The sequence below is a fragment of the Oncorhynchus kisutch genome, linkage group LG6, assembly GCF_002021735.2.
Source record: "Oncorhynchus kisutch isolate 150728-3 linkage group LG6, Okis_V2, whole genome shotgun sequence".
NCBI lineage: Eukaryota > Metazoa > Chordata > Actinopteri > Salmoniformes > Salmonidae > Oncorhynchus > Oncorhynchus kisutch.
In genome coordinates, this window is record NC_034179.2 from 62,386,633 (window position 1) to 62,412,082 (window position 25,450).

The 25,450-nt window shown below is 44.1% G+C and overlaps 1 protein-coding gene across 3 annotated transcripts in view; it reads left to right on the forward strand.

Moving 5' to 3' along the window:
• kcnc3a (potassium voltage-gated channel, Shaw-related subfamily, member 3a) overlaps nucleotides 1-25,450 on the forward strand; it is a 102,446-nt gene that overhangs the window by 32,772 nt on the left and 44,224 nt on the right. For all 3 annotated transcript variants that reach the window (XM_031827110.1, XM_031827111.1, XM_031827112.1), the window contains exon 2: nucleotides 9,265-10,225. In XM_031827110.1, coding sequence (XP_031682970.1) covers nucleotides 9,265-10,225 — 961 coding nt within the window. The remainder of the gene's footprint in view (nucleotides 1-9,264; nucleotides 10,226-25,450) is intronic.

Below are 25,450 nucleotides of genomic sequence, written 5' to 3' on the forward strand. Positions count from 1 at the left end.
CTTCTCTCATCACTCCCCCTTTCCTGCCACCTCTCTTTTCCTTTATCCTGTATATCGCTCTCTCTCTCTCCCTCTTTCACTCTGCCTATTTTTCCGTCTCCCCCTCTCGTTCACTCGCTCTCGCTGACCCTCCCTCTCTCGAGATTCCTCTCTCAAATGTTCTTTCTTTCTCCCACTATCTCTTTTTCTCTCTCCATTTTTCTCTCCCCCCCTTTTATCAGTACTCTGAAGTTTTTAACTGAGAGACCATTAATGAGAATGTTGATAATATCCACTTTTATGTGTTATTTTATGCACAAGCAGACGTGTGTGTGTGTGTGTGTGTGTGTGTGTGTGTGTGTGTGTGTGTGTGTGCGCGCGCGTGTGTTTTTGTGTGTATGAACTTCTTGATCCTGAGGCCACTTAGTTGCTTTCAAGAAGCCATGATGGCTTGTATTTTTGTTAAAAGGCATTTTTTAGGGGTGAACTCCAGATTGCCTAATGGCCAGTGTGCATGTCAGCGAACTGTGGAATGTTTCCAAGCGCATGTATTATTCAAACTAAACAATGGAAGGGTTAGAGAGGAGAAAGGGAGGAATGAGAGGAGTAAGACAGAAAGAAAGAGGAGTAAATTAAGGTGAAGGCACTAAGAGATAAAAAGGAGAGATAGTTACAACGATGAGGGAAGAGAGAAAAATAAAAGAGAGAGGAAGAGATGGCCGTCTTACTTTAAACAAACAACTTTGAAGCTCATTACTTTTTCTTTATAAATGATTGAAGCATCTATGGAGGTTTAAAGGTTTTATGAAGGGTTCCTAAAGTTTTTCTTTGATTAAAGTGGGCCAGAGATGGCAAAACAGAAAGGAAAATGTGTGAGGAAGAGAAGGAGAGGAGAGGAAGAATAGAGGAGAGGAAACTATAGGAGATCTGTGAGATTTGAGGAGGCATTAATGAAAATTAGGTCACTGACTTGAGTGAGTGAGGGAGAGGGCTAGATTGGAGGGGAAAGGAGAGAAAAGAAAAGAGAGCGAGAGATTAACTTTGAGGGAGTAGAGGGAGTAGAGGGAGGGAGGGAGTAGAGGGAGGGAGGGAGGGAGGGAGTAGAGGGAGGGAGTAGAGGGAGGGAGGGAGGGAGTAGAGGGAGGGAGTAGAGGGAGGGAGGGAGGGAGGGAGGGAGGGAGGGAGGGAGGGAGGGAGGGAGGGAGGGAGGGAGGGAGGGAGGGAGGGAGGGAGGGAGGGCAAAACAGAGAGAGCTATGGGGATGATGATGAAGCCTGTGCTTGTTTCAGATTTTGATTAGAAATAGTTTAGATAATAATGTGGGTACAATTAGACAGTCGGGGTAGGCTTGGGTGGTATACCGTATATAACATATTATTTATGTATTTGGAAATAGTCACGGGATGTTTTTTCAATACCGTTGAAACTATTTCTTCTATGTTTTTTTTTATACATTTGAATATTTGTAGCTACTTTTTAAGTAAATACCTCTGCAGTCAACATGTGCAATACATTCGGGGATAAAGCACACCGCGTTCTTCATTTCACCTGTCACATTATTTTTCATTAGGAAGTTTACCGGTAGTCCCCAGTCACATGGTGTTTGTTTACAAGCACACAATGATGAGAGACCGGAGCCCTGTGAGTCAATCACTGTTGTGCAGTAAGCGCCAGCTGATCTAGTTACAGTATGGAATTCACAACTAAATGTTTGCTAGATACAGTATCTTAATAGTTATAAGTTAACTGTCTAAAATGTGCTAAATTCTCTGCCGTTGTGAATTTGGTTTGCTAATTTAGTAGCTAGTTATCTAGATAAGTGGTGAGCTTCTTGCAAAAACAAGCTTCTCCCGGTAACGGCGGAGAATCCCCTCCTGTAACAAGAGCCTTGCAGTGTAATATTTGTTTTGTGCGTGCAGCAAACTGTGAGTAGCATTTTTTGTGTTAATTGTATAACGTTATGGCCTGGGATGTCTATCCTGCAAATAGTTTTGTCTGAGACTGTATAAAATGTGCTCGTTAGCATTTAGTTAGCATTTGCTATGGGAATTTACCTGTACTTGTTAGCATTGCTAACCTTCGGGTTTACTTGTGTTCAGTGCCAGTATTACGGAATATCCTGGGACGGTACAAGGTCAGTATGAAGCACAGGAGGTTTGTGGCACCTTAATTAGGAAGAATGGTGGAATGGTATCAAACACCCGGTGTCTCCAGGTGTTTGATACCATGCCATTTGCTTCGTTCTGGGCCATTATTATGATCCATTTTCTCCTCAGCAGCCTCATGTGGTATGAAGGTATGACAATCTGGATACCACCCAAACCTGATAAGGGGTGTCTTAGGAAGGATCACATTGTCTTTTCAAATACTCCTACCTGTCTCGCCTCTTCTGATAAGGTCTTTCTCAGCAGTTAGTGATTTTGATATGATTCAAATCAATAACTGTTTAGAAACACCACCGTCATGTCCATTGACAAACCTAAGACCTTTCAAATGTCATCTCTCATTCTTAAGTAATCCTGCTGGTCACTTTTCCAGGCAGACAGATCTATTGAGATCACACATTTATTTAGAAGACGTAACCACTGTAAATAATCACTTATTTATGAAGACAACAATTTATTCATCAGTGCCACCTTCATCTTATGTTTTAATTGAATCAGTCATTTCTCTCTCTCTCTCTCTCTCTCTCTCTCTCTCTCTCTCTCGCTCTCGCTCTCTCTGTGTGTGTTCTCTTCCCCCTCCTCCTCTACTCTGCTGCAATGTCGAGGGTTTCCATATTGGTGCAGTGTTTAAAGATGTCCTCAGACCATTGCAGTGTTCAGTATGATGCTCAGATCATCGTTCATAATGCTATGTGTGTAGTACTAAAGCACTGTTTCGGAAGTAGGATGAAATGTCTGTCTGTCATAGTGTGCTGTCTGTATGGAGATGTGCTCTGTATTCTGATTTGGAAGCAGAAGAGGTTTGTCTGTGTGTGTCTGCATCTGTCTGTGTGTGTGTGTGTGAGACTGACAGACTCACTGACTCACTGCTTGTGTGCGTGCGTGTGTGTGTGTGTGTGTATTAGAGCTCAGAACAATATAGTCTTGAAGACAACCCCATCACTTCAGTGTGACTGAAAACCCACTACTAAGTGTTCTCCTCCCAGCACTACCCTCGTCACTGTCACGTTTACATCCGGGTGCGGTAGACCAGGGCTGTGTCTGAAATGGAACCCCGTTTCCTATGTAGTGCACTACGTTTAACCAGGGCCCATGCATCCCCATTCTCCACCCTTCTCCCCAAGTGCGCATGTGCCCACTTCCCTGCATGCATTTAAAAGCATTGGATTGGTGTAAGCACTGGCTGGAGGAGTTTCCACCATTTTAAAACCCATACACTTCAGGAGAAGGGCGGAGGTAGAGATTTGGCCATCCCTCTGACTTGACCTTTACCAGAAGGGCTGTCTACCTGTCCATCAGTAGGTGTGTTGTTAGTCTGACTGGGTCCCACATGGCACCATTTTCCCTATATAGTGCACTACCTTTGACAGGACCCTGCACCCTAGTCCCCTACATAGTGCACTACTTTTGACCAGAGCCTAATGAGTCCTGGTCAACAGTAGTGCACTGTGTAGAGAATAGGATGGCATTTGGAACACAGGCGTACTGTATCATCTCAGGGACTCCCTAGGGAGCTTTAAGACACAATGTGCTCAATGAACCTACAGGGCTCGTTCAGCACACTCTCCTCCTGTGTCTGAAAATGTCACTAGCCATCAAATTCTTGCTTCCTTTATCATTGTTTCATCCGTTCTTCGCCTCCCTCTCAAAGCTTATTCCGGGAGGTCAGGGGGGCGGGACCTTTGATCCGTTCCTCTAATGAGGGGAAGGTGAAGAATTGAGGGAACAAAGATTTAGGAAATAAGGACTCAGGAAGTAAGGATTTGACGGCACAGTCATGGACTCAAGGTTAGGAGGATAGTAGGAGGCGTGTGAGCTACTAGAAGAGGGGAACATCTCACCCTGCAACTGCAAGGGCCAGGGGAATGGCAGGCTTTTGCTTCAGCCAAGGTTACATACACACACATACTCACACCATCTATCATAAAACATGCATGTCAAGGGAGGGAACCGTTAAATGTTTGATAAAGCAACAGAAAGAGAAAGATCCAATGGAAAGAGAAGCGAGATTTGCACACACAGACGAAAAAGAAAAAAAAAGTGTCCCCAAAAGTGGAGCTTGAGTGCAGGTGACATCACAGGCGACGGGCGGCGGTGTCTCTAGTCGGCACGGAAACGGGTCTCCTCATCATCAGCGTTTCCAGGCCACAGTGAGATGAGATGAGGCTCGTTAAATGAGTTCATGTTAATAGGCTGGGGGAATTAAGCAGCTCTCCCAGGAGTATCCAGACCACTCATTTGGGCTGTGTTTTGTTTGATTCTATTCCTCTGTTATGAGAAGATTGACCCGACTGCTGCTATTTGAGACACATCCTCAAAGACATCTATAATATAATGTACTGCATTAAGGGTAGATATACACTGGAGCCACTTGTCATTTTTGGCTGGGTTGGTTTGATAATGTCGGTTGAGCGTGTGTAGGCTTTTGTATTTTTGGAAATTAGAGTGATTTTGTTGTGTGTGTGTGTACCTGCGTGCCTGTATGTTTCAAGTTTGTGTTGTATGAAATGCAAGCTCCCTATCCAGATGTACGTGTTTCTCTCTACTGAGATCTGAGCAGGCATTTTGCAAGACGACTGTACTCTGCAGCCAGGGCTCTGGAAGGACCCCGATACGTTCAGGCAGCTTACTGCATAGACCAGAGAGAGAGGGAAGGTGAGAGAGAGAGAGAGAGAGAGAGAGAGAGAGAGAGGGAGACAGAGGAGGAGTGTGAAGGTATGGGAGAGCTAAAGATCTAGAAGTAGAGAGCGAGAGAGAGAGGGATTTTTGTGAGAAAGAAAGGGGAGGAGGAAGAGGATAGCGAGGGAACAGAGAGGGGAGGGCAACACTGCAGAGGGGGAAACAGCAGCAGCACCACACACACACACACACACACACGTATATAAGTGACTGTAATGACGTGTTACATAAAGGGAATTCATTGGGTGGCAGAGAGGGAGGCAGAGAGAGAGAGAGGCAGAGAGAGAGGCATATAGAGACAGAGGCTGGGCGATATGGCCTAAAAACAAAATCAAAGTTATGGGCGATTCACAATATATATATATATATATATCTTGATTTTTAAAACTGTTTTCTCTAAATAAGCTTTGTTGTACTATTAAAGGTAAAACACGCTGCATTTGAAACAGTGAGCAATACTTTAATGAATTCAGGGCTTGTGAACGTATACATTGGCTTCCTAGGCCTTCCACAATAATAAGACCCACTAATAATGTCATTATTTTATCAAAATATGTTAACTGTCTATGAAAATGCCCTTTTCATTGACACATTTTTACCAGAACCATGCACAATGCACATTCACTAATAATGATAAACCTGTTGTTGCAGGCACTATAGAGAATGAACACAGGTCTCATAAACAATCTCTGAAGCACAAGCCCACGTGTTAGTGAGTAGCCAGCTCATCTTTATATTTAACGTCTAGCCAACTTGGATCTATTTGCTTAACAAACAAGGTAGAACAGTTGAATTTTCATTAACACACCATTCTGTCTGTCTCCCCACGGTTTGAACAGCAGGCCAGCCTGTCCACTTTGTTCTTACGGTTTTGCTTTTGCATAATTTACTTTAGGTTTTGTACACCAGCTTCAAACAGCTTAATATGCTATATTTTTTTTGTTAATCGAAAAATATATTTGCACAGCTGTTTAAAATGGTACAATGATTACCTACACTATACTTGCTTGTTTTGTCACATGAACCGAAATTAGGCAAACTATTCGAATTTTAGCAACCAGGAAATGGAGGAGCGATTTCTGCATAATGCACCTTTTAAGTTTCCCTCTATTATTGGGTCCATATGAGCGATTCTGTTGGACCAAACCGCAAATGCAAATGGCGAGTAGAAACCGTATGTTGTCAGAGAGGAAGAAGTACATTTTCCTATTTGTTGTTCTCAGTGGCAGGGGGAGGAGTTTGGTGTTTGTGTGTAAATTGGAAAGTGCACAGTCACAGCAGAAGGAGTGAGACCAAAAAGACAACACGAGAACAAGTGGACATAAACCCCCCCATAAAGAAATACAGGCATTTGGAATATCGTGCTAAAACATACATTTGAATGATTCAAATTAATTTAATATATCGCTGAGCCATAGTTGAGGCTGGGTTGTGGATTGGTTAGGTTGAGCCTTGGTTGAGTTAATTTGGGTTGAGGTTGTGTTAGGTTTGGTTGAGGCTGGGCAGAATTTGGGTGAGGTTATGTTGAGTTGAAGCTGGGTTGAGGTTGGGTTGGGCTGGGTTGAGGTTGAAGCTGAATGGGTTTAGGTCAGTTTTGTGAGAGCGTGAGGTTCCGTGTGCCTGAGATGAACAGATACTGTTGGGCTCCTGAGTGGCGCAGAGGTCTAAGGCATTGCAGTGCAAGAGGTGTCACCGCGGTTGCTGGTTCGAATCCAGGCTGCATCACATAGGGCGGCGCGCAATTGGACAGGGTTTGGCTGTCATCATTATAAATAAGAATTTGTTCTTAACCGATTTGACAAGTTAAATAAAGGTTCAATTAAAAATACTATTGATCCAGAGGGGCTGATAGGAGAAAAGGCCTGGTACTTTAAACAGGCACGCCGGCTCAATCAATAGACATTTATCTATGTGAGAGCGAACATGACATATCTGTTTTCTTAAGGGTGGCCGTCCATTGCCCACAGCGTCGTAACTCACGAACCCCCATCTCTCTCTTTCTCTCTTCGTCTCCCTCTTCCTCTTTCCGCCACTCTCTGTCTCTACTGTACAGTCGCACTCCATCTTGAACCCACCGTTTTCTGCCTCCGCCTCTCTTTTCCCCTAGCTCTCTCCCTCCCTCTCTCCCTCTTTCTGTCTCAGTGCAGCTTCAATGAGATTGCAGCAGAATGCCCATACTGTATTAGCTGCATCTCTCTCTCATTTATGGTCTGTTGTTCATGGTGTCTGGCGCCACCTGTCTTCCGTCTCTTATCAGAAGCACAGTACCACTGCAATGACCCAAAACGCAGCACAGCCACCCTGTTTATTTACATTCACTGTCAGCTGATAGGCCAAATCTATGGGTCTATTCTCATTGACGAGAATTAAGGAGAATTTCGAGAGATTCTAGGAGGTATCTATTCTCGAGAGACATTATTATAATATTGCGTATTTCTCACGTCTGGAATGCAACCTCAGCACGACACTCGTTTTACAGTTGCTCCCCTCTAAGCAGGGGAGTGTAAACAGAATTACCCTTGAACCCAACATGCACATAGTAAAAATACTAATAGCAGAGCAATGTTTCTGAAACAGCTGAAATGTACAGACATTTTCATATTTTAAAAACTCGTTTTATTGAGTGTTCACCTGATATTGCATTAACCTGTCATATTCTAAAATTGTCGCCGTAGCTTTTACAAAGGGAAGCTCAACGGTGTCGACTTACATGATATAAAGAAAAATTTACTTTTATTTTCGTATGAGGAGGGGTGAACGTTCATGTTTGATATGCTAACATTACTCAGGAGCCAAGGACCTTACATGTTCTGTTTAAAGGTGAATCAGCACTGGAAGGCTCAAACTCCCATCTCAATTGCGGTACGGTTCTAGAAACATAAATCTCTCTTACTTTCACACCAAAAATAATTTCACAAATGTAAAATACACACTGGTTTTAACAGTTGCAGCAGACAGTATTTTTTCAGTGACAACACGTTTGTGGCGTCCAACTTCCGTTTGCACAGGGTATTCGGAGACGCATATAAATAATTGGCACAGGTAGTCCACTCTTTCTCCCGTAAACATGCGCTGTAACATGGACATATGGCTGTGTGTGAACCTTAACCCTTTTAAAGATGTCTAGTAACTTAACTTATTTTGTTATTTGTATTATTTCTCGCTGATTTGAAGTATACGTTACTTGTTTCCAAAACCGTACTACAAGCGATGCATGTTCATTTTTTAGAGGAAGCGCCGGACCTCTTAATAACAAAACTCCCCTGGTCAGAATATAACGTTACTATCGTCAGAAGGTGATAAGAGCAGTTACCGTCTATGAATGGGGTATTAGCCAACTAGCTGTGTTATTGTCATGCAAACGACATTTTAATGTGTGTACGCACGAGAAAATAAACCCTTTAATCGTCTGCACATGCGTGTGAATATGTTTGACAATTTAGCCTCAAAGTCATAAAATCGAAACCCACACTGCTAACCCTAATGCCGAAACCCAAACCTTAAATGAAGACCAAAAAGTTTTTTTTGAAGATCAATGGGTATTAAATTAATTGGAGTGACAAAATGTCTGACAAGACTGTTGTTTTTTTATGTAAAGATATAGCCTAATTGTATTCTTATCTGTAGTAGAAGCCTACATCCATACATGGCCAGTTATGTAAACTCGAGCATTGATTTATGCTGCAGATGTTCAATTGGTAATATAAATGTTTGTCTTCTTCTAATGCCTCTTAAGCAGGTGTACATTTATGAGTCTTGTCCTTGAGGCAGAACTGAGTGATTTCAGCTAATTTGGTGTGTCATCATATTGGTCTCTGACTTGTGGTCAGACTCGCTCAGGCGGAAACAAACAGAAATTTGCACCCATGCTAATTTGAATGTCATTGAAAAAACAGAAAGGTGTCAAATACATTTTGCGCAAACGTCTTTTCTGAATGTAAAAGTAATCCTAGAAGTAACCATCTAGTTTTTCAAAAGTATCTGTAATCGGATTACAATATTTTTGCTGGTAACGTAACGAATTGCGGTCAGAGTTTTTTTTTTTTTTTTTAGTAATCCATGTAATCCGTTACTCCCCAATCCTAACTGCAATGGTTGCTATGTGGTTTGTTCAGTTGACCTGCTGAGTTCATCAGAGTTTCTGTGTAATCGTTGGCGTTAGACCTAAAACTGTGTCAAACAGATCTATTCGTGCGTCTGGGAACATTGGTGTTTTTTATGTTTAAAAAAAAAATCTGTTTAGGTTAACCTCAGTTGCTGCATGTTTTCAGTGATACCAGTATGTGAATGACAGTCATCTGTAAATCCATGTGATCCTTTGGGTTAGGCTTCGGGGAGAATTCAATGAGCCCAAGAAACATAATCCTGTAACTGGCAACTAAGTAAAAAAAAAAAAAACTTGAACCTAACCATCTCTCTCTCCCTCTCTTCTCTCCTACAGTACTGTGCGTTCCTCTCCCTTCTGTTCATCCTCATCTCCATCACCACCTTCTGCCTGGAGACGCACGAGGCCTTCAACACCATCTACAACAAAACAGAGAACGTGACGGTGGACAATGTGACGCGCCAGGAGATCGTCTACGAGGTGGTGACCGACGGCTGGCTCACCTATGTGGAGGGAACGTGCGTCATCTGGTTCACCATCGAGGTCATGATGCGCGTGATCTTCTGCCCCTGCAAGAAGGAGTTCTTCAGTAGCACCCTCAATATCATTGACTTTATTGCCATCATGCCCTTCTACCTGGAGGTGGCGCTGAGCGGCCTGGATTCCAAAGCCGCCAAAGACGTGTTGGGCTTCCTGCGAGTGGTGCGCTTCGTCAGGATCCTGCGTATCTTCAAGTTGACTCGTCACTTCGTGGGCCTGCGGGTGCTGGGCCACACGCTCCGTGCCAGTACCAACGAGTTCCTCCTCCTCATCATCTTCCTCGCCCTCGGAGTGCTCATCTTCGCCACCATGATCTACTACGCCGAGCGCATCGGCGCCGACCCTGACGACCCTACGGCCGCCAAACACACAAACTTCAAGAACATCCCCATTGGCTTCTGGTGGGCCGTGGTCACCATGACCACTCTGGGCTACGGGGACATGTACCCCGAGACGTGGTCGGGGATGCTGGTGGGCGCGCTGTGCGCCCTGGCGGGGGTGCTGACCATCGCCATGCCTGTGCCCGTCATCGTCAACAACTTTGGCATGTACTACTCACTGGCCATGGCCAAGCAGAAGCTGCCCAAGAGGAAGGGCAAGCACATCCCTCGGCCCACCATGCCGGGCTCGCCCAACTACTGCAAGCCAGACGCCCTGGCCATGGCCACCGCCGGGCCGGGTATGGTGAGCTCAGGCAGCCTGGGGGGAGGGGACTGCCCTCTGGCCCAGGAGGAGATCATCGAGATCAACAGGACAGGTGGGTAGATCAGGGGAGGGAGGAGAGGGATGGAGGAAGGGAAGGGGAGGGGAGGAGAGGCATGTGTGTGTGTGTGTGTGTGTGTGTGTGTGTGTGTGTGTGTGTGTGTGTGTGTGTGCACGCACCTGTGTGTGTGTGGTGTGTTTGTGTGTGTGAGGATGCAGTATATTTGGAATCTATCTAGAGTGACTGACTGCTGGTGACCTGCAGCATCCCTCACACTAATATGACAATATTATGATCAAATTACACCGATCACTCTCTCTACATGATGTGGTGTCTCGGCTTGCGTCTGAGTCACATGTAACTAACCCAATGTATCACAACATATACCCCATGTCTGAATCACTGTACTGTAGTTAAGATACTGGAACAGTCTTAAATAGCACTCTGTCAGATTATGGTTCCCAACCATCACAATCCTCCCTTTCTACCATGACCGCATGTGTGGGTATGTGGTGTGTGTGTGTGTGTTTCCATCCCTCTCCAGTATGTAGAGTTAACCCGATTAGAGAGTGTGGGGAGAAATGAAGTGGATCTGTAACCATGTTAAATAGGGAAGCTGAGGCCACACACACACACACACACACACACACACACACACACACACACACACACACACACACACACACACACACACACACACGCTGATGAAGTCAGATAGACACTGTAACTCTGTATAGAGCAGGGTGATCCCATAATCTAACCCCCCCCCCAGCCACCCCTCCACCCTCATCCTTCTCTCTCTGCTGGGGAGCTCTCAACACGTCGGCTTTAACATTTATAAATATTTGGTTGGGAAGATTGGCCTGTCAAAACGCTGTTTGACAGTGGACAGAAAAGCAATTAAACTTGAAGAGGAGAGCGGGTGATGGGTGGAGGGTTGGGGGGGTGGATTGAGAGAAGGATTAGTTATGACAAGAGAGAAGTTGAGAAGCATGTAAAATGGCATTAGAGAGGGCCCCTCAATTTACACATGTAGGCTACTCAGAGCGAGACACACACACGCATGTACACACACACAAGTACTCAAGTACTGGAATCGGTGTTTGGCCTCCATTAAATATTGAGTACTCAAAATGTTCAAATGCAACTATTTAGCAGGTTACATTTAAAAGCGCTGACAGCATGTCTGTCAGATGTGAGTATGTCAAGGGCAGTGAATGTTAAAGTTGTGTATCAGAACAAGCAGTATTTGGAACAACCGATGGCATACCACAAGCTTTTTTCGCCTTCAGCCATGTTTAACGCAAACATGCCAATTCTGTACATTTGTTTTCATGAGAGTACTCGAATACAGACATTACCTTCAAATACCTATCCCAAAAACACGCTCTTGCGCGCGCACACACACACACACACACACACACACACACACACACACCATAGACTTTCAATCATTGAGCCAATGACTATACATTTAAAAGCGCATCTTGGCAGAAATATATATATATATAAAATATTACATCATATTTTTTGTAGCGGTGGCAAAACTGTAGCAGTGGTGGGCCACTGCTGCTAAAAGAATATGGGGAAACACTGCACTCACACACACTTACATACATTTGCACATCATATAGGCCTATTTCCCTCTTGCACTAGCCATCCACCCACACTAGTAATACATAGGTGTGTGTGTGTGTGTGTGTGTGTGTGTGTGTGTGTGTGTGTGTGTGTGTGTGTGTGTGTGTGTGTGTGTGTGTGTGCGTGTGTGTGTGTACATGCCAGTCCCGATCAGCTGGTGAGTTCACACAGCCGAAAGAGCTCCTTCTGTCAGCACAGCTTACAGCCCAGGAGAGGCGACAAGTGTAGCGCAGTTGTTAGTCCCGTGTAGCGCAGTTGGTAGCACATGGCTGCTTGCAGCGCTAGGATTGTGGGTTCAATTCCCACAGGGGACCAGTACCAAAAAAAGTATGAAAATACTCACTACTGAGTATTTTCTCACTACTGTAAGTTGCTCTGGATAAAGAGTGTCTGCTAAATGACTAAAATGTAAATAAGAAGAGACAGGAGAGAGGATTGGTGAGGAGAAGAGATTGCTACAAAATGTAACAAATACAATAAGAGCGGAGATGTTTTGAACCTGATCTCTTTCCTGTTACCTTTATCTACATTTCAATCGCAGTTTTGCTTTCTTTTACTCCATCTAGGCTCAGTCTGTTTGAAAGTTGTAGGGTCAGTTTCCGCCTAGTCCTAGACTAAGGCATGGTACCGACACTTTCCATTTGTACGGGCAGGGCAGTGTCGCTAAGCATGTTGTGTTACACTTTGTTTGTGTCAAGTGTTACAAGTTTTTATTACTTAGAGAGTTGTCATCAAACAAGTGGCAAAATCTAAAATCCTACAGGATCAAAGCAATCAATGTGTTAAAATCACTAGTTAACCAAGCAGTGACATCTGCCGGTTTCTACATGAAAGCCGAGAGAGGATGCATCTGTGCTGTGACTGACTGTCTAGACACTGATTGGGCCGACTAGCCTTGGATTCTCCTCCATGGTCAGGTTTTCCATCTGTGTTCCGGCAATCTACCGGAGTCTTCTGACTCCTTTCCTGCCTTGCTGTGCTGTGTGGTGGAAGCCAGAGGTCGGTATCTGCGCTGTGACATAACGTCTAGATGCGCTGTGCTTCCTAGCTCAGGATATCCCTGCTGGGTGGACTCTCCACCGGTGATTGGCCCGTCTACTGGGCCCAATGCTGCCCCACTGTGCGGTAGCATACTGCAAGGCGACTGGGCGCATTGACCATATCCACACACTGGGCGAAATCCCTGTCAGCACATTCCTGCAGCAGCTGTTGAACGAGCTAGCATTCCAAAATGCTGACCAGACCGCTCACGTGCGCCATCGTGCGCATGTTGATTTTGTCCACCCACAACAGATGCGATCAGGACACGCAGGTTGAAATATCAAAACGAACTCTGATCACACTATATTAATTTGAAAAGCATTAAGCTTGCTGTTGCTAGCTAATTTGTGCTGGGATAAACATTGGGTTGTTTTTTAAATTATTTAATTTTACCCCCTTTTCTCCCCAATTTCGTGGTATCCAATTGTTAGTAATTACTATCTTGTCTCATGGCTACAACTCCTGTACGGGCTCGGGAGAGATGAAGGTTGAAAGCCATGCATCCTCCGAAACACAATCCAACCAAGCCGCACTGCTTCTTAACACAGCGCGCATCCAACCCAGAAGTCAGCCGCACCAATGTGTCGGAGGAAACACAGTGCACCTGGCTACCTGGGTTGTTATTTTACCTGAAATGCACAAGGTCCCCTACTCCAACAATTAATCCAAAGATAAAAGGGTAAACCGAGTTAGTTTCTAGTAATCTCTCCTCCTTCAGGCTTCTTGTTTTTTGGACTTTATATGGCAGTTGGCAACCAACTTTAAGGTGCATTACCACCACCAACTGGACTGGAGTGTGGACCTCAGTTCATCTTTCAATCACCCATGTGGGTATATACTCCTAAAAACCAATGACGAGATGGGAGAGGCAGGACTTGCAGCGCATCAAGTGTGACAAATAGAACCAAGTTCTATTTTAGCACCTGGCAATGCCAAGGATTTTTTTTCCTGATGTCTTCAAATCAAAGTTTATTTGTCACGTGTGCCGAATAAAACAGGTGTAAACCTTACAGTGAAATGCTTACTTACAGGCTCTAACCAATGGTGCCAAAAAAAAGGTGTGTGTGTTTGTGTGTGTGGGTAAGTAAAGAAATAAAACAACAGTAGAAAGACATTTGAAAAAAGAGTAGCAAGGCTATATACAGACACCTGTTAGTCAGGCTTATTGAGGTGGTATGTAGTATGTACATGTTAAAGTGACTGTGCATATATGACGAACAGAGAGTAGCAGAAGCGCAAAAATGAGGGGTTGGCGGGTGGTGGGACACAATGCAGATAGCCCGGTTAGCCGATGTGCGGGAGCACTGGTTGGTCGGGCCAATTGAGGTAGTATGTACATGAATGTATAGTTAAAGTGACTATGCATATAAGATTAACAGAGAGTACCAGCAGCATAAAATAGGGGTTGGGGGGGAGGCACACAATGCAAATAGTCCGGGTAACCATTGGTTACCTGTTCAGTAGTCTTATGGCTTGGGGGTAAAAACTTTTGAGAAGCCTTTTTTGTCCTAGACTTGGCACTCCGGTACAGCTTGCCATGCGGTAGTAGAGAGAACAGTCTATGACTGGGGTGGCTGGGGTATTTGACAATTTTTAGGGCCTTCCTCTGACACCGCCTGGTGTAGAGGTCCTGGATGGCAGGCAGCTTTCCCCCAATGATGTACTGGGCCGTACGCACTACCCTCTGAAGTGCCTTGCGGTCGGAGGCCGAGCAATTGCCGTACCAGGCAGTGATGCAACATGCTCTCGATGTTGCAGCTGTAGAACCTTTTGAGGATCTCAGGACCCATGCCAAATCTTTTTAGTTTCATGAGGGGGAATAGGATTTGTCGTGCCCTCTTCACAACTTGGTGTGTTTGGACCAATCTAGTATGTTGTTGATGTGGACACCAAGGAATTTGAAGCGCCCAACCTGCTCCACTACAGCCCCGTCGATGAAAATGGGGACGTGCTCGGTGCTCCTTTTCCTGTAGTCCACAATCATCTCCTTAGTCTTGGTTACATTGAGGGATAGGTTGTTATTCTGGAACCACCCGGCCAGGTCTCTGACCTCCTCCCTATAGGCTGTCTCGTCGTTGTCGGTCATCAGGCCTACCACTGTTGTGTCGTCAGCAAACTTAATGATGGTGTTGGAGTCGTGCCTGTCCATGCAGTCGTGGGTGAACAGGGAGTACAGGAGGGGACTGAGCACGCACCCATGGGGAGCTCCAGTGTTGAGGATCAGCGTGGCAGATGTGTTGTTACCTACCCTCACCACCTGGGGGCAGCCTGTCAGGAAGTCCAGGATCCAGTTGCAGAGGGAGGTGTTTAGTCCCAGGATCCTTAGCTTAGTGATGAGCTTTGAGGGTACTATGGTGTTGAACGCTGAGCTGTAGTCAATGAACTGCATTCTCACATAGGTGTTCCTTTTGTCCAGGTGGGAAAGGGCAGTGTGGAGTGCAATAGAGATTGCATGATTGCATGATCTGTGGATCTGTTTGGGCGGTATGCAAATTGGAGTGGGTCTAGGGTTTCTGGGATAATGGTGTTGATGTGAGCCATTACCAGCCTTTCAAAGCACTTCATGGCTACGGACATGAGTGCTACAGGTCTGTAGTAATTTAGGCTGGTTGCCTTTGTGTTCTTGTGCACAGGGACTATGGTGGTCTGCTTGAAGCATGTTGGTATTACAGACTCAATCAGGGACATGTTGAAAATGTCAGTGAATACACCTGCCAGTTGGTCAGCACATGCCCGGAGCACACGTCCTGGTCATCCGTCTGGCCCCGCAGCCTTGTGTATGTTGACCTGTTTAAAGGTCTTACTCACGTCGGCAAAGGAGAGCGTGATCACACAGTCATCCGGAACAGCTGATACTCTCATGCATGCCTCACTGTTGCTTGCCTCGAAGCGAGCATAGAAGTGATTTAGCTCATCTGGTAGGCTCATGTCACTGGGCAGCTCGCGGCTGTGCTTCCCTTTGTGGTCTGTAATAGTTTGCAAGCCCTGCCACATCCGACGAGTGTCGGAGCCGGTGTAGTATGATTCAATCTTAGCCCTGTATTGACGCTTTGCCTGTTTGATGGTTTGTCGCAGGGCATAGCGGGATTTCTTGTAAGCTTCCGGGTTAGAGTCCCCCACCTTGAAAGCGGCAGCTCTATCCTTTAGCTCAGTGCGAATGTTGCCTGTAATCCATGGCTTCTGGTTGGGGTATGTACGTACAGTCACTGTGGGGACGACGTCATCAATGCACTTATTGATAAAGCCAGTGACTGATGTGGTGTATTCCTCAATGTCATCAGAAGAATCCCGGAACATGTTCCAGTCTGTGATTGCAAAGCAGTCCTGTAGTTTAGCATCTGCTTCTTCTGACCATTTTTTTTTATAGACCGAGTCACTGGTGCTCCCTGCTTTAATTTTTGCTTGTAAGCAGGAATCAGGAGAATAGAGTTGTGGTCGGATTTACCAAATGGAGGGCGAGGGAGAGATTTGTACGCGTCTCTGTGTGTGGAGTACAGGTGATCTCGAATTTTTTTCCCTCTAGTTGCACATTTAACATGTTGATAGAGATTTGGTAGAACTGATTTAAGTTTCCCTGCATTAAAGTCTCCGGCCACTAGGAGCGCCGCCTCTGGGTGAGTGGTTTCCTGTTTGCTTATTTCATTATACAGCTGACTGAGTGCGGTCTTAGTGCCAGCATCTGTCTGTGGTGGTAAATAAACAGCCACGAAATGTATAGCTGAGAACTCTTTAGGCAAGTAGTGTGGCCTGCAGTTTATTACAATATACTCAACTTCAGGCGAGCAAAATCTAGAGACTTCCTTAGATTTCATGCACCAGCTGTTGTTTACAAATATGCATAGACTGCCCCCCCCCCCCCTCGTCTTACCGGAGTGTGCTGCTCTATCCTGCCGGTACAGCGTGTATCCTGCTAGCTGAATATCCATGTCGTCATTCAGCCACGATTCCGTGAAACATAGGATATTAGTTTTTTATGTCCCGTTGGTAGGATATTTGTGATCGTACCTCGTCTAGTTTATTCTCCAATGATTGCACGTTGGCGAGTAATATTGACGGTAACGGCAGCTTTCCTAGTTGTCTTCTGCAGGTCCGGACGAGGCATCCGGCTCTTCTTCCTCTGCGTCGCTTCCTTTTGCGAATAATTGTGTTGTCTGCCCTGTGGGGTGTTTGGAGAATATCGTGTGAGTCCTGCTTGCTGCTGTTGTTGTTGTTGTTGTTGTTGAAGAAATCTTTGTCTAATCCGAGGTGAGTGATCGCTGTCCTGATATCCAGAAGCTCTTTTCTGCTGTAAGATACGGTTGCAGAAACATTATGTACAAAATCATTTACAACTATCGCGAAAACCCCCCCACATAATAGCACAATTGGTTAGGAGACCGTAAAACGGCGACCATCTCCTCCGGCGCCATCATACCATCTTGGCTGATTTCTTTTGATTTTCCCATGATGTCAAGCAAAGAAGCACTGAGTTTGAAGGTAGGCCTTGAAATACATCCACAGGTACACCTCAAATTGACTCAAATGATGTCAATTAGCCTATCAGAAGCTTCTAAAGCCATGACATCATTTTCAGAAAATTTCTAAGCTGTTTAAAGGCACAGTCAACTTAGTGTATGTAAACTTCTGACCCACTGGAATTACAGTGAATTATAAGTGAAATAATCTGTCAAAAAATATTTGGGAAAAATGACTTGTGTCATGCACAAAGTAGATGTCCTAACCGACTTGCCAAAACTATAGTTTGTTAACAAGAAATTTGTGGAGTGGTTGAAAAACAAGTTTTAATGACTCCAACCTAAGTGTATGTAAACGTCCGACTTCAACTGTATATGCAAATAAACAATGGTGTATGTATAGTCAGTAGTGTAAGTGAGTGGTCTCGTGTATAGATGTGAGCACGAGGAGTGTTGGAAAGATGCCAAAGCAAGCCGGACACAAAAACGCCACAACCAAAATCAAACAGTGTGTCTGCATGGAGAGAGCCTCTTCAATGATTGGGGAAGAGGTGTATTTATCCCGGGACACACCCGGGCCCAGGTGTGTCCCATTTCGCTGACGACCCTCCCGGCTCCGCCCACCGACATCCTAATAAAGAAAACCAGAGCAAAGAGAAAGGATACGGCAGACAGAGTGGAAGGGTCGTCACAGTAACCAAGGCACGAACGCTCGGGCACCCACTTGGTTTCTAACGCTACTAGACGTGTAGGCTACAGCATTTTTTAGGGCCTTTAAGGATTCAAAAGACTGACTCAGCATATTTTAAGTTTTCTTTTTGTGGTGGTGAACTGTTGGATTCAGTGGTTAAAATGGGTATTTTTGTACAAATGGTTTTAATTGCTGCGTACATGGGTTATGGCTTATTGTTTTTGATCATTCAGACTGTGCAATCTCATCTCCCTCACCCAGAGATACCGCTAGACTCTACTGTAACTGATGTTATAGCAGCTTTTATCTTTCAGAGGGATCCCATTGTGTTACCATTTGACTCCTACTGTGACATGCTCATAAAACATTTCCATCTACAGGGTTTGGTCTGGCTGAAAACGGTGTTTGTTGTATCAGATGACTGTAGTTTGGATGATTTGAAATCATCAAAGTGCAGAGAGATTTGAGGAAGAAACACATCACGGTGTTTTATTATTTGTCTGCTTTAGGTGTCAGGAAATATTCATCCAAACCCAGGCCCATTGGCTATGGATCAGGAAACATTCACCCAGGCCCATTGACTGGATCAGGAAATATTCACCCAAACCCAGGCCCATTGGCTATGGATCAGGAAACATTCACCCAGGCCCATTGACTGGATCAGGAAATATTCACCCAAACCCAGGCCCATTGGCTATGGATCAGGAAACATTCACCCAGGCCCATTGACTGGATCAGGAAACATTCACCTAAACCCAGGCCCATTGGCTATGGATCAGGAAACATTCCCCCTAGGCCCAGGCCCATTGGCTATGGATGACCTTCCCACTCCAAATGATTTTAAAACTAGATCAGGGTTGGGACTGATGCACATTAATGTGAGGAGCCTAATGCCAGAAATTGGCATGACAAAAGTCTAGGTTCACACTGCTGACCCAGATGTCTTTGTTCTGTCCGAGACCTGGCTTAAGAAATCGGTTCCAAATCAGTCTCGAGGCTTGGATGGTTATGATGTTTATCGCTGGGACTGGCGAAGTAAGGGGGAGGACGTATAGCCATCTATATTAGACAGATATGTGGCTACTGAGCTAAGGTCTTTATCTAAACCAAAACAGTTTGAGTTTTTAGCATTGAAACTGCAGTTATCGAAAGCTGTGAACTTAAGATATAATGGGATGTCGTATACCTCCACCTGCAAAAGTAGAATCCCTGGATTCTCTGGCTGAACTGATGCGTGGTTGGGGAGGAAATGATATGGTCCTATAAACTGGGACTGGTTATCTCCAAACTGTGCAATATACTGCATTTTACTCACATTATAAATGCAGTCACAAGACTCAGTCCAAAAGACATCTCTTAACTCAACACTTATTGATGTTATTAACAATCCCCATAAATACTCGGCCGTTGGTATTTTCCATAATGATTTAAGTGATCGGTGTGCAGTTGCTTGCGTTATAGACACCAAAAAGTGCCCCCTCGAGTTCATAGTCCAACTACATTTTACGCAGTTCTGTGAGCAGTCATTCCTGCAGCTTACGTCTGGAAAGCAGCCTGCGTCATGCCTTTACATAAGGGTGGAGGGGGTTATCCCTGTTGAATCACAATTGTCTCATATCTAAACTGTCTGCACTGGCAAATGTTTTGGAAAACCTGGTGAACTCGCAGTTGAAAGACTTTCTTTACAATAACTCAGTTTTATCTCAATTCCAGTCAGGTTTTTAGAGCCAAGCATAGTACAATTATTGCAGTAATTAAGGTTGTCCGTGATATTCTAGATGCTCAGGACAAGACAAATCACTGCCTTTTCACTTTTTGATTGACTTATCAAAGGCCTTGGACACTGTTGACCATGCCCTGTATAGACTAAAAAAGGTTGGTTTAAGTGTTGATTCATTGGATTGGTTCCAGAACTACCTTTCAGACAGAACACAGTGTGTAGCTCAGGAGGGTGTTCCCCAGGGCTCAATTTTAGGTCTGATCCTTTTCATTACAAGGTATATACAGTGGGGCAAAAAAGTATTTAGTCAGCCACCAATTGTGCAAGTTCTCCCACTTAAAAAGATGAGGCCTGTAATTTTCATCATATGTACACTTCAATTATGACAGACAAAATGAGAAAAAAAATCCAGAATATCACATTGTAGGATTTTTTATTAATTTATTTGCAAATTATGGTGGAAAATAAGTATTTGGTCAATAACAAAAGTTTATCTCAATACTTTGGTATATACACTTTGTTGGCAATGACAGAGGTCAAACGTTTTCTGTAAGTCTTCACAAGGTTTTCACATACTGTTGCTGGTATTTTGGCCCATTCCTCCATACAGATCTCCTCTAGAGCAGTGATGTTTTGGGGCTGTTGCTGGGCAACACGGACTTTCAACTCCCTCCAAAGATTTTCTTTGGGGTTGAGATCTGGAGACTGGCTAGGCCACTCCAGGACCTTGAAATGCTTCTTACGAAGCCACTCCTTCGTTGCCCGGGCGGTGTGTTTGGGATCATTGTCATGCTGAAAGACCCAGCAACGTTTCCCAGCAACGTTTCATCTTCAATGCCCTTGCTGATGGAAGGAGGTTTTCACTCAAAATCTCACGATACATGGCCCCATTCATTCTTTCCTTTACACGGATCAGTCGTCCTGGTCCCTTTGCAGAAAAACAGCCCCAAAGCATGATGTGTCCACCCCCATGCTTCACAGTAGGTATGGTGTTCTTTGGATGCAACTCAGCATTCTTTGTCCTCCAGTTTTTACCAAAAAGTTATATTTTGGTTTGATCTGACCATATGACATTCTCCCAATCTTCTTCTGGATCATCCAAATGCTATCTAGCAAACTTCAGACGGGCCTGGCCATGTACTGGCTTAAGCAGGGGGACACGTCTGGCACTGCAGGATTTGAGTCCCTGGCGGCGTAGTGTTACTGATGGTAGGCTTTGTTACTTTGGTCCCAGCTCTCTGCAGGTCATTCACTAGGTCCCTCCGTGTGGTTCTGGGATTTTTGCTCACCATTTTGACCCCACGGGGGTGAGATCTTGCATGGAGCCCCAGATCGAGGGAGATTATTAGTGGTCTTGTATGTCTTCCATTTCCTAATAATTGCTCCCACAGTTGATTTCTTCAAACCAAGCTGCTTACCTATTGCAGATTCAGTCTTTCCAGCCTGGTGCAGGTCTACAATTTTGTTTCTGGTGTCCTTTGACAGCTCTTTGGTCTTGGCCATAGTGGAGTCTGGAGTGTGACTGTTTGAGGTTGTGGACAGGTGTCTTTTATACTGATAACAAGTTCAAACAGGTGTTATTAATACAGGTAACGAGTGGAGGACAGAGGAGCCTCTTAAAGAAGAAGTTACAGGTCTGTGAGAGCCAGAAATCTTGCTTGTTTGTAGGTGACCAAATACTTATTTTCCACCATAATTTGCAAATAAATTCATAAAAAATCCTACAATGTGATTTTCTGGATTTTTTTTCTTCTCATTTTGTCTGTCATAGTTGAAGTGTACCTATGATGAAAATTACAGGCCTCTCTCATCTTTTTAAGTGGGAGAATTTGCACAATTGTTGGCTGACTAAATACTTTTTGCCCCACTGTTGAGAACAAGTTCTCATTTGCAACTGCGACCTGGCCAAGATAAAGCATAGCAGTGTGAGCATACAACAAAGAGTTACACATGGAGTAAACAATTAACAAGTCAATAACACAGTAGAAAACGAAGGGGGGGTCTATATACAATGTGTGCAAAAGGCATGAGGAGGTAGGCAAATAATTACAATTTTGCAGATTAACACTGGAGTGATAAAAGATCAGATGGTCATGTACAGGTAGAGATATTGGTGTGCAGAAGAGCAGAAAAGTAAATAAATAGAAACAGTACGGGGATGAGGTAGGTGAAAAGGGTGGGCTATTTACCAATAGACTATGTACAGCTGCAGCGATCGGTTAGCTGCTCAGATAGCTGATGTTTGAAGTTGGTGAGGGAGATAAAAGTCTCCAACTTCAGCGATTTTTGCAATTCGTTCCAGTCACAGGCAGCAGAGTACTGGAACGAAAGGCGGCCAAATGAGGTGTTGGCTTTAGGGATGATCAGTGAGATACACCTGCTGGAGCGCGTGCTACGGATGGGTGTTGCCATCGTGACCAGTGAGCTGAGATAAGGCGGAGCTTTACCTAGCATAGACTTGTAGATAGGGAAGACTCTGTTGACTCTGCAACTCTCCATCTGTATGCTGATGACACAATTATTTATCCTAGCGCATCTAATATTGAGAAGGCTTTTCAGGACTTACAGTTGGCTTTTGATGTTTTTCAAAGGCAGCTTTTCCAATTGAAACTTGTGCTTAATGCGTAGAAAACTAAATGTATGGTTTTCTCTTCCCTGAAAGTTAACAGATGGAGTCGCTTGCAGATTTGAACTATAAAAGGCCAGTAAATTGGTAGGGGCAACTCCTATAAGTACCTATGGATCTGGTTAGATGAAAGCTGAGAACACATTGATAACTTGACCAAGAAACTGAAGTTGGGTTTCTATTTTAGGAACAAATCTTGCTCAATGTTTTATTTTTATATATATATATATATATATATATATATATATATATATATATATACAGTGCCTTGCGAAAGTATTCGGCCCCCTTGAACTTTGCGACCTTTTGCCACATTTCAGGCTTCAAACATAAAGATATAAAACTGTCTTTTTTTGTGAAGAATCAACAACAAGTGGGACACAATCATGAAGTGGAACGACATTTATTGGATATTTCAAACTTTTTTAACAAATCAAAAACTGAAAAATTGGGCGTGCAAAATTATTCAGCCCCTTTACTTTCAGTGCAGCAAACTCTCTCCAGAAGTTCAGTGAGGATCTCTGAATGATCCAATGTTGACCTAAATGACTAATGATGATAAATACAATCCACCTGTGTGTAATCATGTCTCCGTATAAATGCACCTGCACTGTGATAGTCTCAGAGGTCCGTTAAAAGCGCAGAGAGCATCATGAAGAACAAGGAACACACCAGGCAGGTCCGAGATACTGTTGTGAAGAAGTTTAAAGCCGGATTTGGATACAGAAAGATTTCCCAAGCTTTAAACATCCCAAGGAGCACTGTGCAAGCGATAATATTGAAATGGAAGGAGTATCAGACCACTGCAAATCTACCAAGACCTGGCCGTCCCTCTAAACTTTCAGCTCATACAAGGGGAAGACTGATCAGAGATGCAGCCAAGAGGCCCATGATCACTCTGGATGAACTGCAGAGATCTACAGCTGAGGTGGGAGACTCTGTCCATTGGACAACAATCAGTCGTATATTGCACAAATCTGGCCTTTATGGAAGAGTGGCAAGAAGAAAGCCATTTCTTAAAGATATCCATAAAAAGTGTTGTTTAAAGCTTGCCACAAGCCACCTGGGAGACACACCAAACATGTGGAAGAAGGTGCTCTGGTCAGATGAAACCAAAATTGAACTTTTTGGCAACAATGCAAAACGTTATGTTTGGCGTAAAAGCAACACAGCACATCACCCTGAACACAACATCCCCACTGTCAAACATGGTGGTGGCAGCATCATGGTTTGGGCCTGCTTTTCTTCAGCAGGGACTAGGAAGATGGTTAAAATTGATGGGAAGATGGATGGAGCCAAATACAGGACCATTCTGGAAGAAAACCTGATGGAGTCTGCAAAAGACCTGAGACTGGGACGGAGATTTGTCTTCCAACAAGACAATGATCCAAAACATAAAGCAAAATCTACAATGGAATGGTTCAAAAATAAACATATCCAGGTGTTAGAATGGCCAAGTCAAAGTCCAGACCTGAATCCAATCGAGAATCTGTGGAAAGAACTGAAAACTGCTGTTCACAAATGCTCTCCATCCAACCTCACTGAGCTCGAGCTGTTTTGCAAGGAGGAATGGGAAAAAATGTTGGTCTCTCGATGTGCAAAACTGATAGAGACATACCCCAAGCGACTTACAGCTGTAATCACAGCAAAAGGTGGCGCTACAAAGTATTAACTTAAGGCGGCTGAATAATTTTGCACGCCCAATTTTTTAGTTTTTGATTTGTTAAAAAAGTTTGAAATATCCAATAAATGTCATTACACTTCATGATTGTGTCCCACTTGCTGTTGATTCTTCACAAAAAAATACAGTTTTATATCTTTATGTTTGAAGCCTGAAATGTGGCAAAAGGTCGCAAAGTTCAAGGGGGCCGAATACTTTCGCAAGGCACTGTATATACAGTTGAAGTCGAAAGTTTACATACACTTAGGTTGGAGTCATTGAAGCTCATTGTTCAAGCACTCCACAAATTTCTTGTTAACAAACTATAGTTTTGGCAAGTCGGTTAGGACATTACTTTGCGCATGACACAAGTAATTTTCCAACAATTGTTTACAGACAGATTATTTAACTTATAATTCACTGTATTACAATTCCAGTAGGTCAGAAGTTTACATACACTATGTTGACTGTGCCTTTAAACAGCTTGGAAAATTCCAGAAAATTATGTCATGGCTTTAGAAGCTTCTGATAGGCTAATTGACATAATTTGAGTCAAATGGAAGTGTACCTGTGGATGTATTTCAAGGCCTACCTTCAAACTCAGTGCTTTTTTGCTTGACATCATGGGAAAATCAAAAGAAATCAGTTAAGACTGTAGACCTCCACAAGTCTAGTTCATCCTTGAGAGCAATTTCTGAACGCCTGAAGGTGCCACGTTCATCTGTACAAACAATAGTATGCAAGTATAAACACCATGAGACCACGCAGCCACCATACCGCTCAGGAAGGAGACGTGTTCTGTCTCCTAGAGATGAACGTACTTTAGTGCGAAAAATGCAAATGAATCCCAGAACAACAGCAAAGGATCTTGTGAAGATGCTGGAGAAAACAGGTATAAAAGTATCTATATCCACAGTGAAACAAGTCCTATATCGACAACCTGAAAGGCCGCTCAGCAAGGAAGAAGCCTCTGCTCCAAAACCGCCATAAAAAAGCCAGACTACGGTTTGCAACTGCACATGGGGACAAAGATTGTACTTTGAGAAATGTCCTCTGGTCTGATGAAACAAAAATAGAACTGTTTGGCCGTAATGACCATCGTTATGTTTGGAGGAAAAAGGAGGAGGCTTGCAAGCCGAAGAACACCATCCCAACACCATCCTGTGCTTTGCTGCAGGAGGGACTGGTGCACTTTACAAAACAGATGGCATCTTGAGGGAGGAAAATTACGTGGCTATATTGAAGCAACATCTCAAGACATCAGTCAGGAAGTTAGATCTTGGTCGCAAATGGGTCTTCCAAATGGACAATGACCCCAAGTATACTTCCAAAGTTGTGGCAAAATGGCTTAAGGACAACAAAGTCAAGGTATTGGAGTGGCCATCACAAAGCCCTGACCTCAATCCTATAGAACATTTGTGGGCAGAATTGAAAAAACTTGTGTGAGCA